Below are 15177 nucleotides of genomic sequence, written 5' to 3' on the forward strand. Positions count from 1 at the left end.
CCAGAACCTTCTGCACTCCATCGCCTGTTCCAGGATACTCCACGTTCCCAATGGGAAAGGGGGGATGCTGCACCCCAGTGCCATTCTTCCATGCTCCCTGCCTTGGGCTGGGATGGGCCAGGTTGTTCTGCATTCCCAATGGGAACAGGGGCAGGCTGTGCCACCTGCACTCCATCATCTGTGCTGGGATGGGGCCAGGATTGTTCCGTGTTCCCATCCGGAACGGGGGGCACACACAGCGCTCCCGGGGCCAGGATGCTCCCCATTCCCAGCAGGATTCGGGGGCCCTGCTCCTGTCGCTGTGCCACCTGCACTCCTAGGCTGGCAGGCGGGAATGCCCCGCACTCCCGGCGGGATCCGTGTCCGTGGTGTGTCCGCGGTCTGTTTGCAATCAGCCCGGCCGGGCCCCGCGCCAGCCCAGCCTGGGACGGGGGAGCGGGAGCCGCTGGAGCCGCTGGAGCCAGAGCCGGGCAGCACATCCCGGCGAGCGGGAGCGGAGCAGGAGCAGGAGCGGGGAGGTGGCACGTGCCCAGCTCGGCCCTCGGGGACACGACAGCCCTGGGGACAGCGCGGGGACACGGCCCCGCCATGACCCGGCTGCTGCTGCTGCCCCTCCTGCTGCTCCTGGCCCTGGGGAGCACAGCCAGGCTGAGGCAGCGCCCGGCGGCGTGGGATGGAGCAGGAGAGGGTAATCCCACCCCTCGGGACCCCCTGCCCTTCCCTTCCCTTCCCGCGGGGGTGCGGGTCCGGGCAGGGGTCTGACGGTGGGTCCTGCCCCGGGTGTGGGGCTGGAGGGGTCCCGGGTGAGGGTCCTGCCCTGGGTGTGGGTCCGGATGAGGGTCCTGCCCCGAGTGCGGGTCCGGAGGGGTCCCGGGTGAGGGTCCTGCTGGTGGTCCCTCCAGCCCAGAGGCCGCTGCCCAGGGGCTGTGCCAACCTGACACTGGTCCTGGACAACTGGAGATTCGCCATCACGTCTCAGCTGCGGGCGCTGCTGCTGTCGGACCACCAGTCTGTGCTGCCCGACTATGGCAGGTGAGCCCCGGGGGGCCCGCGGGGTCCCGGGGGGTCCCCGCGCTGAGCCTGCTGTCCCCGCAGGATCCCGGCGCTATCGGGGGCCCTGCACGACCTGTATCGCGACTTCCACGCCCTGAAGGAGCAGCTGGGGGGGCTCTCGGAGCGGTTCGCCCTCCTCGAGGCCGCCGTGGAGCGGCTGAGCCGGGCCCGGGGCAGGGGCGGCCCCCCGAGCCCCCGTAGGGCCCCCGGAGCCCCCCAGTGAGAGACCCCCGGCCCGGGGGGGCATCAGGCGGGGGCTCGGACAGACCGGGGACATCACTTGGGGGGTGTCACATGGGGGGAGCGTCATTTGGGGGGTCAGACAGACCGGGGACATCACTTGGGGGGTGTCACATGGGGGGAGCGCCACTTGGGGGGTCTCACATTGGGGGGAGCGTCACTTGAAGGTCTCAGACAGGTCGGGGGGCATCACCTGGGGGGTCTCACATGGGGGGAACGTCACTTGGGGGGTCTGACATCGGGGGGCATCACTTGGGGGCTCAGGCGGTCTAGGGGGGTCAGGGGAGTCATGTGGAAGTTGTCGGGGGGGAACACTTGGGGGGCTCAGGCTGGGGATGGGCCAGGGGCAGCTCTTAGAGGGGCTTAGACTGGGGGGGCATCACTTGGGGGGCTCAGTCAGACTCGGGGGGCTCTATCTTGGGGGGCTCAGCCAGACTCAGGGGGGTCTGTCCCGTGGGTCCGGGTCAGGGTCAGCTGGAAGGGGGGTCTGTGCCCCCCCCAGGGGTCCCACCCGGCCCCTCTCGCTATCAATAAAGCAGCTGTCGCCAGCACCGCCTCGCTCCTCCCTCTCCGCGCGCCCCGGGGTGTCACCCACGCTGGGGTCACCCACCCATGCTGGGGGGACACCCCCAGTTTTTTTGGGGGGACGAACCCCCGGGGCTGCCCCCCCCCGCCCATCGCCGCTTTACGGCCCGTCGCAAACACCCTCCCCCCCCCGCCCATTGCGGCGGCGGCCGCGCAGCCGTAAAGCGGAGCCGCCCGCGCCCCCCGCCCGGTACCGCGGCCCCTCCGGGAGGGGATGGGGGGCGGGAGGGGCCGGGGGGCAGCGGGGGGATGATGCTTGGGGTGGGGGGGCTGTTTGTGGGGCTGGGCTTGGGGGGAAATGGGGGTCTCAGTGAGGGGCGGGGGTGTGGGGGGGTGTGGGACAGCGCCTGGGGGGGCCCAGGGACAAGCACTATGGGGTGGGGGCTGTGGGGTGGGTCTGGGTGCGCTGGGATGGGGAATGGGGGGCTCAGGGGGCTGCGGGTGGGTCTGGTGGCGCTGGGATGGGGAATGGGGGGCTCAGGGGGCTGCGGGTGGGTCTGGGTGCGCTGGGATGGGGAATGGGGGGCTCAGGGGGCTGCGGGTGGGTCTGGGTGCGCTGGGATGGGGAATGGGGGGCTCAGGGGGCTGCGGGTGGGTCTGGTGGCGCTGGGATGGGGAATGGGGGGCTCAGGGTGATGCTTGGGAAGGGACTGTGGAGGTGGGAATGGGGAGGTGTGGGGGGCTCGGTCAGGGGGCGGGGGTCTGAGCTGTAATATGAGGGGCTGGGGGGCTCACGGGCGTGGGGGATCTGACAGGGGGGGCGGGGGCTCTGCCAGGGGCTGGGGGACTCACGGGTGTGAGGGGCTCAGGGACTGGGGGCTGTGCCAGGGGCTGGGGGACTCACAGGTGTGGGGGGCTCAGACAAGGGCTGGGAGGCTCAGGCAGGGGCGTGGGGGCTCAGGGGCTGGGGGCTGTGCCAGGGGCTGGGGGGCCCATTGCAGTGTGGGGGCCATAGGGCCGTGTCAGCCCCGGCTCGGGGGGCCTGGGCTCAGCTGCCCCATCCCCTGACGCCCCCAGGGCTCGGTGTCCCCCCAGCCGGCGCCATGGCTCAGGTGGGGCACAGGGTGGATTACCTGGCCGGGTTCTGCTGCCCGGTGGGGGGGCTGGCGGCGGGCAAGCCCCGGGTGCTGTGCCACGAGAACGAGATCTACCTCTCCAACGGCTCCGAGTTCGTCTACGTGTACGACCAGGAGGGCAAAGTGCTCAAGGTGAGGGGGCAGGGAGGGCTCCACCCTGGGACCCCCATCCTGTGGGACACGCTGGCGGCACCAGTCACGTCCAGGTCCATCAGGACCCCCAGCAAAGCACCTCCACGAGCAGCCCCAGCCCCCCTGCCCGTCTCTGTGAGGTCTGGGGGTGCTGCCAGCTGTGCCCTCTCCCAGTCCTGGGGCACACACAGGGGGTCAGACCCCACAGGTTAATGCCCCCCAGCACGGGGGCTCCTGTTCCTGTTCCCCCCAGGCCCGGCTGTCGTCCCCGCTGTCACTAATGACTGACACGCCACTGCCTTTGTTAATTTGCTCTGATTATAATTTCTAAGAGCTGCACCGCTGTAGGAGAGGGCTGTGCCTCCCACACTGCGCTCCCGCTCTACAAAGTAGAGCAGCAGCAGCTCCCTGATCCCTGCCTGCCTTCCCCCAGGGAGCAGGACTGACAGGCTGCCACAGCCCCCGGCCCAACCCTGGGAAACCCAGCTGGGTGCTGCCCAGGGATCCACTTATCCCTGGAAATTGCTTTGGATCTCCCTGCAGGGAGCCCCCCCCGTCCCTGCCGCCCCTGCAGGTGCTGTGGGAGGTGCTGTGGGAGGTGACATTTGGTTCTGTGCCCCCTCCCCAGGCTGTGTTTCGCTGCCCTGACCAGGTGTGGCACGTGGAGCTGCTGCCCCAGCCCCGGCAGCTCTACATCCTGTGTGCCCACAGTGGGATCTACTGTGTGTCCCTGGAGCAGCAGAGCAGGTGAGGTGTCTGTCACCCTTGGGCTCAGCACTGTGTCCTTATCCCTGGGCTCCCAGGGTGTCTGTCACCCTTGGGATCAGCACTGTGTCCTCATCCCTGGGCTTCCAGGGTGTCTGTCACCCTTGGGAACAGCATTGTGTCCTTATCCCTGGGCTCCCAGGGTGTCTGTCACCCTTGGGATCAGCACTGTGTCCTCATCCCTGGGCTCCCAGGGCTGCCCCTTCCCACCGTGGGAATTCGGGGCTGTGTGAGGCTCGAGCTCTCTCCAGATCCTGCCCCTGAGTCTGGGGGTGCAAACCCTTCATGCTGGAGCGCTCCAGCCCCCATCTCTGTTCCCATCCCCATCTCCAGCTGCCCAGGGTCGTCCTGGCTGCCTCACACATGCACAGCCTCTGGCAAACACGGCCCAGCCGGATCCAGTGCCTGCACAGCCAGGACATCCCCTCTCCCGATGAGGTCTGGGGACTCTGGTCTTGTTGTCATTCCCATAGAATTCCTGTCTCTTCCCTGGTGCTAAAAGCTCTGTTGCAGGAGCTCCTTTCCCATAGCCAGGCGAGGAGGCAGCCAAGGGACATGCTGGCTTCTCCCCACGGCTTGGCTCAGAGCTCTTCCCTGTTTTCCTGAAGGTTAATGGAGCAGACGGACAGCGACAGCCAAGAGACCAACGGCCCTTCCGGCGTGTTCCCGGTGGAAGCGGATTCCTGCATCTTCCCCGACGCCAGCCTGAGCATGTTCACCCTGCTCAGCACCTTCGTCATCACGCTGTCCCAGGCGGAGGGCAAGTGGTGGATGCGGCTGCACGAGCTGCCGCGCCCAGAGCAGGACGGGCCCCCGTACCGGCAGGTCAGCCAGGTGGAATTCTGTCCCGGCTCCACGCCGGGGGACGGGGAGGACGCGCCACCCTCCTGCTTCCTGCCCGTGCTGTGCTGTGCGGCCGCACCCGGCGCCGAGGGGCTGTGGTGCTCAGGGGGCTTCGTGCTGGAGGAGCCGCTCTTCAGCCTCCTCTTCGGCATCGACGCCGCCATGCTGGAGTCGCCCATGATCCTGTGCGGGTTCCCGGACGGGCAGCTCTGCTCCGTGCCCCTCAAGGCGCTCAGCTCCTCGCCCACCACCGACGGCTGCCGGGACGTGTCCACGCCAGACCCTCCCGTGAAGATCCTGCACCACCTGGAGGAGCCCATCGTGTTCATCGGGGCCCTGCGCACGGAGCGCCGCGCGGCCGATGACGCCGAGGAGGACGAGCCGCCGCCGGGCGAGCCCGGCTGTGACTGCGTGGTGGCCGTGGGCCACTACGGGAAGATGGTGGCAGTGAAGGCAGATCAGCGGGAGGAGGCGACGGTGCCGGAGCTCAGGGAGTACTCCCTGCGGGGGCCCATCCTGTGCGCGGCCTGCGGCAGCGGCAGCCGCATGTACTACAGCACCCACTCGGACATCTCCGCCGTCGACCTGGACCGGGCGGCAGATTCCTCGGACCCCGAGGACATGGAGAGCAGCGCCGGCGTCCTGCCCCCCGTCCTGTCCCCAGCCAGTTTGAGTATCTGTAGTGTCGTGGCTCTTTCCTTGTCCTCTCGGGCCTCAGAAGGTAGTGAGGGGCAGTGGGGTGGGATCCCACCTATCCCCTCCCTGCAGCTCTGTGCATGGTCAGGCTGGGCTCCATTCTTTGTCCTTGTTGGTTCCCCTTGGTTCTGTGGGTCACTCCTGTCCAGTGTGACTTAGGGGGAGGTCCAGCTCTTCCCCACTTATTCCCAGTCCTTCCACTGGGTTCCTTGCACAGGGGCAGCCCGGGACAGCCCCAAGCCAGCTGGGATGAGGCTCACTCCAAAAAGTCTGGAGGTGGCACTGTCTGGACTTGCTGAGCTGCCTGTGCCACTAGCAGGGACCTTGTGTGGCAGCTGTGACCCTCCTGCCTTGGCTGCAGGCCAGTGGGGAGACGACAGATGTCCCTTCTTGGGGGGCTGCATGTGATCTGGGGGTGCTCTGGTGGTCTGTGCCCTGTCTCCATAACACTCGGCTGCCTGGGGAAGGCAGTGGCATCCTGCTCCCTGTGCCCCCTGAGCCCCACCCTCAGCCATCCAGGAAGCCCCTGCTCCCTTCCTGGCCCCCCGCACCTGCCCAGCCTGTGTGTGCCCCCAGGTGAGTCGGAGCTGTTGGCACTGTCAGCCAAGGGCAGCCTCGTGTCGTGTGGCCTGTGCAGCCCCGAGGAGCCTGACGTGGAGCTGACACCTGCCGAGATCGGCCGGAGGATCAAGGAGCTGCTGTCTGGGATAGGGAACACCTCAGAGAGGTACAGGGGTACACGGGCACCGAGCTGGGGTTGTGCAGGTCTCTGGCAGTAACGAATCATGGAATCATGGAATGGTTTGGGTGGGAAGAGACCTGAAAGCTCATCTCATTCCCCCCCTGTCATGAGCAGGGACACCCCACCAGCCCAGGTTGCTCCAAGCCCCGTCCAACCTGGCCTTGGACACTTCCAGGGGTGGGACAGCCACAGCTCTGGGCAACCTCTGCTGGGACCTCACCATCCTCACAGCCAGGAATTCCTGCCCAATATCCCATCTATCCCCTCCCTCTGGCAGTGGGAAGCCATTCCCCTTTTGCTGTCCCTCCAGGCCCTTGTCCAAAGACCCTCTCCAGCTCTTTTGGAGCCCTTTTAGGCCCTGGAAAGGGCTCTTAATGTCTCCCTGGAGCCTTCTGTTCTCCAGGCTGAACAACCCCAACTCTCTCAGAGATTTTCTCTTGGAGAACTGCTCCAACATTCTACATTTCCTGGCTGGGAAGCCCCTACAACCTCAATAACATAAAACCAGTGTTGGAGGGCAGTCCCCTCCCCACAGCACAGCCATCCCCAGCACTGTGGGCGGGCTGGCAGCAGCAGCCATGGCAGCAGAAGGTGGCACAGGCAGGGTGCCAGGTGCCTGTCATGCATGCCAAGCTAGCAGTAACAGGCAGGGCAGGCACGTGCCTCCATCACCATGGCTGTCTGTGCATTGGGAGGGGGTGTGGGCAAGCTCCCCTTCCCTCCACAGGGGGATTCCCAGGGTCTGACTGTCCAGAGCTGCTCCACAGGGTCAGCTCTGGTGGGAACATGGATATGGGACTGCCATGGCAAAGGAGCTGGGAGGTTCCTGTGGTAGCTCTGGCCACTGGGATTGTGCCAGAGACTGCTTGGCTCGGCCATGGTGGCACAGAGCCTTTAGCACCACACTCTCAGCTATGTCCCAGCATCCTTCCTGCCATTTCATCCCTGTCATATTGTCCTTGCAGAGTGTCCTTCCTGAAGAAGGCTGTGGACCAGAGGAACCGAGCCCTGGCCAGCCTGAACCAGGTGATGAACGTGAGCGCAGCACTGCTCTCCAGCCACGAGGGCCCCAAGCCCATCGCCTGCACCGTCACTGCCAACTGGAGCTGCCTCCTGCTCCAGGACACTGTCACCATCTCCTGCTTGCTGGAAAACTGCAGCGAGTACAGCCTGGAGGAGGGCTGGACCCTCTGTGTTCAGCTCCTGGCCAGCCCCTGTGCCTTAGAGGAGGAATCCATGGATTCGGCCACGACCTTCACCTTCCCCATCGACCAGCTGCTCCCTGGGAACAAGCGAGAGCTGACGCTGCCCCTCGGCCCTGCCGCGGACACCAAGCTGGACCTGCCTCTGACCATCTCCTGTGCCCTCTACTACAGTTTGAGGGATATTTTGGGCAGCGGCTCCGACTCCTCCGAGGACCTGGATGACTTCCTGCCTGACGACTCGCCCCTGCTGTCCCCGGACCGAGAGGGGATCTGCCTGCCCCTCAGCCAATGCACCATTGACATGCTCCAGTGCCTCCGTTTTGGGAGCAGCCCCCCCGGGCCAGACGCCCCCCCTGCCCCCCCAGACCCTGTGGAGACCTTTCTTAAAGTGTCCCAAGAACAGACTGAGCCCAAGGAGGGGAAAGCCCCAGGAGAGGGGAACCTGTCCCCCTCAGCAGCGTCCATCCGGGTATCCTCGGAGCTGCTGAAAAGCGCCCTGAAAACCTCAGGAACAGGTGGGTCCCTGGGGAGGAGCATCCCAGGAGCGCCAGGTGGGGCCTCCTTGGGCAGGGGCACTGGCAGGGTGGCACACAGAGGTGCAGTGGCAGTGCCATGAGCGAGCTCAGCATGTCCCAGCGGGGAGGGGGACAGGCCCTGTGTCACCCCCTCAGGGGCCTCCCCAGGCACACTCTATCAGCAATGTCACATCTCTGCCCTGTCCTTTGCTCCCCAGATGTCCCCCTGAGCTGTGCCACGCTGCGCTGGCTGCTGGCCGAGAACCCCGGGGCCGAGGCGCTGAGCAGCACAGAGGTGGCGTCGGTGCGTGGCACGGCCCCTGATGGCGGCCACGTCCAGCTGCTCGTCCGAGAGGCAAGGAGTGGGTTAGCCTTGAACCAAGGAAGGGGTCAGCCTGGAAGGAAGCTCCCTGTCCCATGAAGCCATCTCCTTCCTGGTGCCAGGGAGTGGAGTGATGCATGGCCATCCCATCCTGATTTCCGTCTGTGGGTCTGGGGCTCCTGTGCTGAGCTGGATGGGCAGCATTCCCAATCCCTTCTCCCAGCCCTGGATTCCCCAAGGCTGTGATCACTTCCCTCCTGCTCCATGTGGATGTTCCCTCTCTCAGTGTTCCCATTTCCCTACCAGGTAGGGCAGGGGGGTGCTGCTGCTGCATCCTTGTGGATGCCTCAGACACCCACTGTGCCCCAACCTGGCATGGGGCTGGGCTGTGAGAAGAAGTGGCCTTTCTCTGCTGGCTCTGGAAAACAAGGGGAAAAACACACCTGGGTTTGGGGTGTAAATCCAATCTCCAGCTCATCCCCATTTCACATAGAATTCCCCTCTAAAGGCACAGGAAAACGGGGATTTCTGCCCAGCATTCCTGGCTGACCTCACTGAGGCGCCTCCAGGTACCTGGTGCAGGTGGATTTCCACCTGAGAGCTCGGATGTCCCCAGGGTGATTAATGACGGTGTTAATTCTGCTGAGGCTGAGCCCACCGGGCTCAATCCCGTGAGGACTCACCTGGGGCTTGGTGGGCCCTGGGCTTTGTGTCCAGCTGGAGGGTTTGGGGGTGCAGGGAGCCTTCTGGGGAGCCCATTGCCTGTGGGGAGAGGTCCTGGCCCTGCCAGCTGCCAGTGGTGCTGCTCTCACTGTGCAGGTGTCCATGAATGACCTGAGCCCAGCAGGTCCCATCCAGGCTGTGGAGATCCTGATGGAGAGCCCGTCCCTGGCCCACATGTGCAGGACACACCACGCTGTCATCCGGCGCATCCAGGTATGCTCAGGCACTGCCCTGGGAGACAGGGAGACCCCAGGTGACCCTGATCCCCTGGGATGGAGCCTGGGGGTGCAGTGGGGAGATTCTTTGGCACCATCATGTTGCAGACCAGCCCAGCATGGCCTGGGGACACCATGGACCATGGACCCCTCTCTCTTCCTGAGCCCTGGCCTCAGCTCAGGCCATTTGGGCCATGGAGCCCCAGGAGATGCCAGTCACGTGCCCTAGGCTGGGATTCCTGGGGCTTGGGGGTCCCCAGGGTTGGGGTCCCTGGAATTGGGGGTCCTTGAGGCTGGGACTCCTGGGGTTGGGATTCCCAGAGGTAGGGGTCCCTGGGACTGGGGCTCTTTGGAATGGGGGTCCCTGGAGCTGTTTGCTGCCAGCTCCCCCAGCACTCTCCCTCCACACAGGCGCTGGTGCTGGAGCAGGCGGCGCAGGGCTCGGGACCCCCCGACCTCCGCATGCAGTACCTGCGCCAGATCCAGGCCAACCACGAGGTGAGCCCCTGCCATGGGCACCCACAGATCCCCTCCCCATGGGGTGCACGTGGTGGTGCCCCCCACACCCGACATCCCTCACACCCCGTCCCACAGATGCTGCTGAAGGAGGCACAGACCCTCCGGGACCAGCCGCCTCTGGGTGAGGAGGGGGCTGAGGGCACTGCCACAGCCGAGAAGCTCCTGAACATCTACCGGCAGCTGCGGAACCCCAGCCTGGTCCTGCTGTGAGCAGAGGGGCGGCCAGTGCGCCCCACACCCCGCCGGCCGGGGCGGGTGCCCACGGGAGAGCCCCCCCATCCCACCCTACCCCGCCGAGCAGGGCCGGAGCGGGGGGTGTGTCTGTGCGTGTTTCGTGGTCGTGTTGTCGGCAGCACCGGGGAGCTCTTGGGGCTCCGGTGGCGGAGCGGGGGCTCCTGGGCTGGCCCAGCCCTGCCCTGCCGCCCCCCAGCCCGGCCAGGCCGGGGCAGCCCCCCCGGGGCCGCGTGTCTTGTGGATCCGTGGTAGTGTAGTGGCCGTGCCAAGCCGGGCCGGCCGCGGGCTGAGCCCCCCGAGCCTCCTTGCCTTCAGGATCAGGACAAACAGGGTGCTGTGCCCGGGGGAGCCCCGTTTTCTGCTGGGCAGGGGAGGGGGTCTCCGCTCCCCCGTTGTTTCTATAAATGATCCCGTATTTCCGTGCTGGTGCGGCGTGTTTGGGCCCCGCCCTGCCCGCACCGCTCCACTGTCTGTAACTCTGTCGTCTGCCATGAAAACGATCCTGTCGCTCACCCCGTGCCCGTCTCTGTTCCTTTCCATCCTCTCGGAGGGTCCTGACAGCTGCCAGGGTGGGGGGCTGCCACTGCCACCCCCCCTTTACCCCAGCCTGGCAAAGGGGCCATGGGCTCCCCAACCCCTTCATGCTGCACCTCCCTGTGCAGCCCCTCGAGGTCCTGCCCGCAGTGGGATTGCTTTGCCAGCCCTTCATCCCCAGTGGCACCCCTGAGGGTCCCTGCATCCCACTCTACCCAGACCAGCCATTTCCATGGCGTGTGGGGGCTCCCGGGAGGGGCAAGGGGTGGATCCTGCTGGGAAGGAGGACACGGTGCTGCCCCAGTGTGATCCAGGTGACTTTAATGCCGTGAGTCGAGGGGCCGGGGGCACAGCTGTCACCGGCGGTGCCGCTGCTGCCACCACCCCCTTTGCCGGGGGCCAGGCTGGTGCCTGTGGGCCGGAGGGTCAGTACTCCCAGAGCGTGGCCCTCAACACGGACTCGCTGTCGGCGCGCAGGGTCCCCGCGGGGTCCCCGCGCAGGTACCGCCCGTTCTTCCCTTTGATGGCCACGCGGCCGCGCTCCCGGAACTCGAAGAAGAAATCCTCGGAGAGGTCCCCATCGCTGCACACCGACCCGCTGCTCGCCACGTACCAGAACTTGCCCCCCTGGCCTGCGGGGAGTCCCCGGGGTGGGGGCTGTCAGTGCGGGCTGGACAGACCCACACCAGCCCCCCTGCCCCACAGACCCCCGCCCACCTCGGATCTGGTAGGCGCCGTCGCTGAAGCTGATGTGGAAGACGTCGTAGACGGAGCGGTTGGAGTCGAGCAGGTTGGAGCCGCGGTGGTAGCAGACGAAGCCGTGCTCGCCCCGCAGCACCAGCATTGGGCGGTTGATCAGCTTCAGCGTGAACTCCTCGTCCTCCCCTGCACAGCACTCAGCCCTCAGCACTCCGGGGGCCCACCCTGTGTCCCCCGTGCCCCCAGCACTTACCCACGGAGTCACTGACAGCCGCCAGCTGCCCGTTCCTCTTGGTGCAGACGTAGCGGCCGTTGCTGGCACGCAGGGCCACGCGCCGCCCACGCCACTCGATGTCAAACATGGTGTTGGCAGCGCTGGTGGCACAGGGACAGTGTGAACCAGGGGGGCGATGTCCCCCCAAATCCCCCACCCCACCCTGCACCACAGCACAGCCCCACTCACATTTCAGTGGCCACAGCCTGGATGCCTCCGTGGGCCACCAGAGTCCAGTAGCTGCCAGTGTTGGTGTGGAGGCTGCACTTGTTGGTGTCACGGTCGATCTGCAGCTGGAAGGTCTCGTGGTTCAGCTCCTCGTCCTGGTTTGCTGAGACGTTGACACCTGGGGGTGGGAGTGCATGTTGGTGCCAGTCCCACTCCAGTCATAGACACTGGTCACACTCCAGCCAGCAGTATTGGTCTCAGTCTGGCCATGGACACTGATCCCACTCTGCCCCTTGGCACTGGTTCCACTCTGGCCATTGTCACTAATCCCACTTCAGCCATCAGCACCAATCCCACTCTGGCCATCAGGACCAATCCCAGTCCAGCCATGCACACCAGTCCCGCTCCAGCCATTGTCACCTGTCATGCTCTGACCATTGGCACTGGTCCCACTCCATCCATGGTCACCAGTCCTGCTCTACCCACGTCACTGATTCCACTCCAGCCATCCAGCCCACTCCAGCCATTGTCACCCATCCCACTGTGACCATCATGCCCAACTACCCCACAGCCACCTTCTTCCTCCCCCCACCTCCTTCCAAATCCTCCTGCGAACAATTGTGCTAATTGGGCTGGTTAATCAGCTTGTCACCACTGTGTCCATCTGGTCACAAACCCCTATTTATAGCTGGTCCCCCCCGTCACCCAGCTCTAAGCTGCTTGGCACGGGGGTGGCACCATCCCTGGGGGGCACCTGGGGGCGAGTGGGGCCCCTGAGGGGCTCCACTCACCTGTGGTCTGATGGCTGTGTACCCATGTGTGTGTGCACAGGGCATCATGTGTGGGGTGCACACACAAATGTGGGGACCCACAGGTGCTGCAGGGAGCCTTGCACACCTGTGTGTGTGCACACATACACACCTGAGTACACCTGTGCACACCTACAGCCCTGCACATGCACACGTGTGTACACACACACTCATAGAGACCTGCACACACGTGTATATTCACATACACCCCTTGTGCACACCCACAAAGCCTTGCACACACACCCACACGTGTGCACACACACCCACACACCTCCAAACACCCACCTTTGCACACCCATGAAACTCTACATGTGCACACACGTGTACATACACATGAACCCACTTCTGTGCACACCCACAGCCCTGCACATGCACACACACGTGTGTACACACACACACACGCACCCCCAGAGCCCTTTCCACCTCCATGGCTGCTCCCACCCCAGCCCCACTGACCTGAGCAGGCAGGACCCCCGTGCCCCCCTCCAGCAGCCGAGCTGGGGTCCCCCATGTCCCCGGGGATGTGGGCATAGGGTGCCCTCCAGGCAGGGGCAGTGCAGTGGGGTTGTTACTGTGGGGTGTCCCCCTGGGGTGGGGGGTCCCAGAGGTGCTCCCACAGAGCTGTGGGCACATGGGGATCCTGGAGTAGGCAGGATGGGTGCATTGGAGTGCATGGGGGACAGTGGGGTATGGTAGGTGGGCAGTGGGGCCCCTGGTCTGGGCAGTGGGATGCAGGGAGAAGGTGACTGGGTGCAGGAGGCAGAGAGGTGCAGAAGGGTGTGGGGAGGGGGCAGCAAGCGGCAAGGGGTGGGCAGCCCTTACCCTGTCGGATGGAGACGTATCTGCCATTGGCCGCCGTGAAGACCACCTGGGGGTGACTCTCCTCCAGGTCAAAGAGTTCATCTTTGCCCGGCTTGGAGCTGCGGCCGGATTTGAGGGTACCGGTGGGTCCGGTGGGCGCCAGGTATTTCCCGTCGCAGTCCTTGAACGCCAGCTTGCCGGCCTTGAACTCGAGGGTGTAGCCGGTGCCGGCGCCGGGCTCGGGCACGAGGGTGCCATCGCAGCGCAGGTACCGCTCGTCGGCGGTGCGCAGGCTGTACTTCTTGTCCTGGAAGCAGAGGGTGATGAGCGCATCCACCCCCCAGGGCAGGTTGCTGTCGGTGGCGATCTCGTCCTCGTGGGCGCTCAGGTGGGCGTAGCGGCGGCGGCTGACGCTCAGCAGGTTGGCCTGGGGGTGCATGGCCAGGTGCACGGTCCACAGCTCGCCCTCCGTCACGCTGGGGGCGAAGCAGGACAGCCGGTCCTCGCGGCCGCCGAAGAAGCGCCGGTGCGGGGCCGACTGCAGCGCCCAGCGCCCGTCCGACTGCGTGATGATGTTGAAGCCTTCATCCCGGCCCGGCTGCTCCGCCTCGCAGCACACCTTCCCGTCCTTGTCGGCGCCCAGGTACCGGCCCAGGTGGCTCTTGAGGAAGACGATGGAGCTGTCGGCTTCATCCTGCTCCAGTGTCCAGATCTGCTTGCGCTTGAGGCTGAGCGCCGAGGCGTTCACCTTGTAGCCGAAGCTCTCTGCTGTCAGGTATCTGCTCTCACAGTTGATCAGCCCAAACTGGATCTTGAGCACCTGGTGGATCCCATTTGTTGGCATCTTCTGCTGGCGTGGGGCGGCCCCCGGGGGGCCGGTGTGGGCTCCCCGGCGCTGCCGAGCCCGGACGTCGCAGCAGGGCCGGACCGAGCGCCCACGAAGGGGGCGGCTGCGCTGCCCCCGCCCCGCAGAGCAGGACCGGACTCGGGGGCTGAGGCCCGCCTGGGTACCCTCGGGTGGGATCAGAGACCGGCCGGGCTGCGGTCGGCACCGGGGACGCCCGGGCGAGGGGGCACCGCGGCAGCCCCCGGCCACGCCACCGTCCCTCGCCGCGGCCCCGTCCGGCTGTGGCGGAGCCGCGGGTGGAAAACTTGGGTGGGAACCCGATCCGGGCCGGCGTATCCGTTCCGATGCCGGCGGGTTAAGGTTACCGGTCCCTCTGATTCAGCAGCGGGTCACCTCCAGCCGCGCCGCCTCCCGGCCAGCCCCTAAGCGCCTTTTCCAATTAGCCAGGCATTTTGATTAGTGTAAACCTTTTATCCTGCTTTGGGGCCCTTGGCCTCCATCTGTCCTGTGGCCCCAAATCCCTTCTGCAGCTGTGGATCGGGGTCACGGACACACCCAGCCCTCCGGAGCCATCCCCCGGGCTGCGGGTCCTCCGGGGCTGAGACCAGCTGGAACTTGTGACAGTGAGGAGGGTCCAGGCCCTTGGTGGGAGCAGGAGGGGATGGGGGTGCAGGGACAGCCCCGAGTCCCACCCTGCAGGCACTGAACCCCAGCCCCGTTGGGACCCCCCAGCCAGGGAAAGCACAGCCACAGGGGCCTTCGGCCTTGGCCCCAGCAGGGACAGGCTCTGCCATCACCGAAGTGCTCAGACCCCTGTGCCAGGCTCTGCTGTGTCTTGGTTGAGGCTGCCCTGGTTCCTACCAGTCCCATGGCTCCAGTGTCAGCCCAGTGCCCAGTTATTGTTCCTGCAAACAACCCCAGCTTTGGTTGCTCATGACTTTTTCATGTCAGGCTGGCTCTGCCCGAGCCGGGGGGTGCCGTGGCCCCCTGAGCAGTGACACCTGAGCCGCTGTAACTGACCCCCGAAACAGAGCCGGCTCAGCTTTCAGGCCCTGTCAGTGGGGGATAAGTGGGTCAGGGTCCTGGGGGTCTGGGGGGGCCCTGGGCAGCAGGGGGTGGCACTGTGGCTCTCGGTGGGTGCTCGCTGGCACCTGCCTGGCCGAGCAGCCGGGAGCGGCAT

At 65.8% G+C, this 15177-nt stretch overlaps 2 protein-coding genes across 4 annotated transcripts; one reads left to right on the plus strand and one right to left on the minus strand.

The window, feature by feature from the left end:
• Positions 1-2015: 2015 nt before the first annotated feature.
• FAAP100 (FA core complex associated protein 100) lies at positions 2016-10377 on the plus strand. 3 transcript variants are annotated; one of them, XM_071573332.1, is made up of 10 exons: positions 2016-2068; positions 2896-3086; positions 3715-3833; positions 4460-5415; positions 5967-6117; positions 7098-7852; positions 8071-8207; positions 8994-9110; positions 9524-9610; positions 9707-10377. In XM_071573332.1, exons 2-10 carry the CDS (start codon positions 2922-2924, stop codon positions 9839-9841), a joined length of 2622 nt encoding a protein of 873 aa, XP_071429433.1. In that variant the 5' UTR covers positions 2016-2068; positions 2896-2921; the 3' UTR covers positions 9842-10377. The 3 variants fall into 3 exon arrangements, with proteins under 3 accessions (XP_071429433.1, XP_071429434.1, XP_071429435.1); XM_071573333.1 differs by having other exon boundaries at positions 2024-2068; positions 2914-3086; XM_071573334.1 differs by lacking the exon at positions 2016-2068 and having other exon boundaries at positions 2804-3086; positions 4460-4676; positions 4923-5415.
• Positions 10378-10703: 326 nt separating this feature from the next.
• Positions 10704-14406, minus strand: FSCN2 (fascin actin-bundling protein 2, retinal). Its single transcript, XM_071573639.1, has 5 exons — positions 13172-14406; positions 11562-11718; positions 11352-11473; positions 11117-11284; positions 10704-11031 (listed from the first exon to the last, which is right to left on the minus strand). The coding sequence occupies exons 1-5, from the start codon at positions 13992-13994 to the stop codon at positions 10826-10828; spliced, it is 1476 nt and encodes a 491-aa protein (XP_071429740.1). The 5' UTR covers positions 13995-14406; the 3' UTR covers positions 10704-10825.
• Between the last annotated feature and the right edge of the window lie 771 nt (positions 14407-15177).

The sequence above is a fragment of the Pithys albifrons genome, chromosome 19 (assembly GCF_047495875.1).
Source record: "Pithys albifrons albifrons isolate INPA30051 chromosome 19, PitAlb_v1, whole genome shotgun sequence".
NCBI lineage: Eukaryota > Metazoa > Chordata > Aves > Passeriformes > Thamnophilidae > Pithys > Pithys albifrons.

Bases quoted from the DNA above. Each gene is read 5' to 3' on its own strand.
- FAAP100 (XM_071573332.1), top strand. From the start codon at position 2,922: ATGGCTCAGGTGGGGCACAGGGTGGATTACCTGGCCGGGTTCTGCTGC. The intron at 3,087-3,714 runs GTGAGGGGGCAG...CCCCCTCCCCAG, and splicing joins AGGAGGGCAAAGTGCTCAAG to GCTGTGTTTCGCTGCCCTGA. The intron at 8,208-8,993 runs GCAAGGAGTGGG...CTCACTGTGCAG, and splicing joins TCCAGCTGCTCGTCCGAGAG to GTGTCCATGAATGACCTGAG.
- FSCN2 (XM_071573639.1), bottom strand. From the start codon at position 13,994: ATGCCAACAAATGGGATCCACCAGGTGCTCAAGATCCAGTTTGGGCTG. The intron at 11,719-13,171 runs GTAAGGGCTGCC...TCCCACCCCCAG, and splicing joins ATACGTCTCCATCCGACAGG to GTGTCAACGTCTCAGCAAAC. The intron at 11,285-11,351 runs GTAAGTGCTGGG...AGTGCTGTGCAG, and splicing joins GGCTGTCAGTGACTCCGTGG to GGGAGGACGAGGAGTTCACG.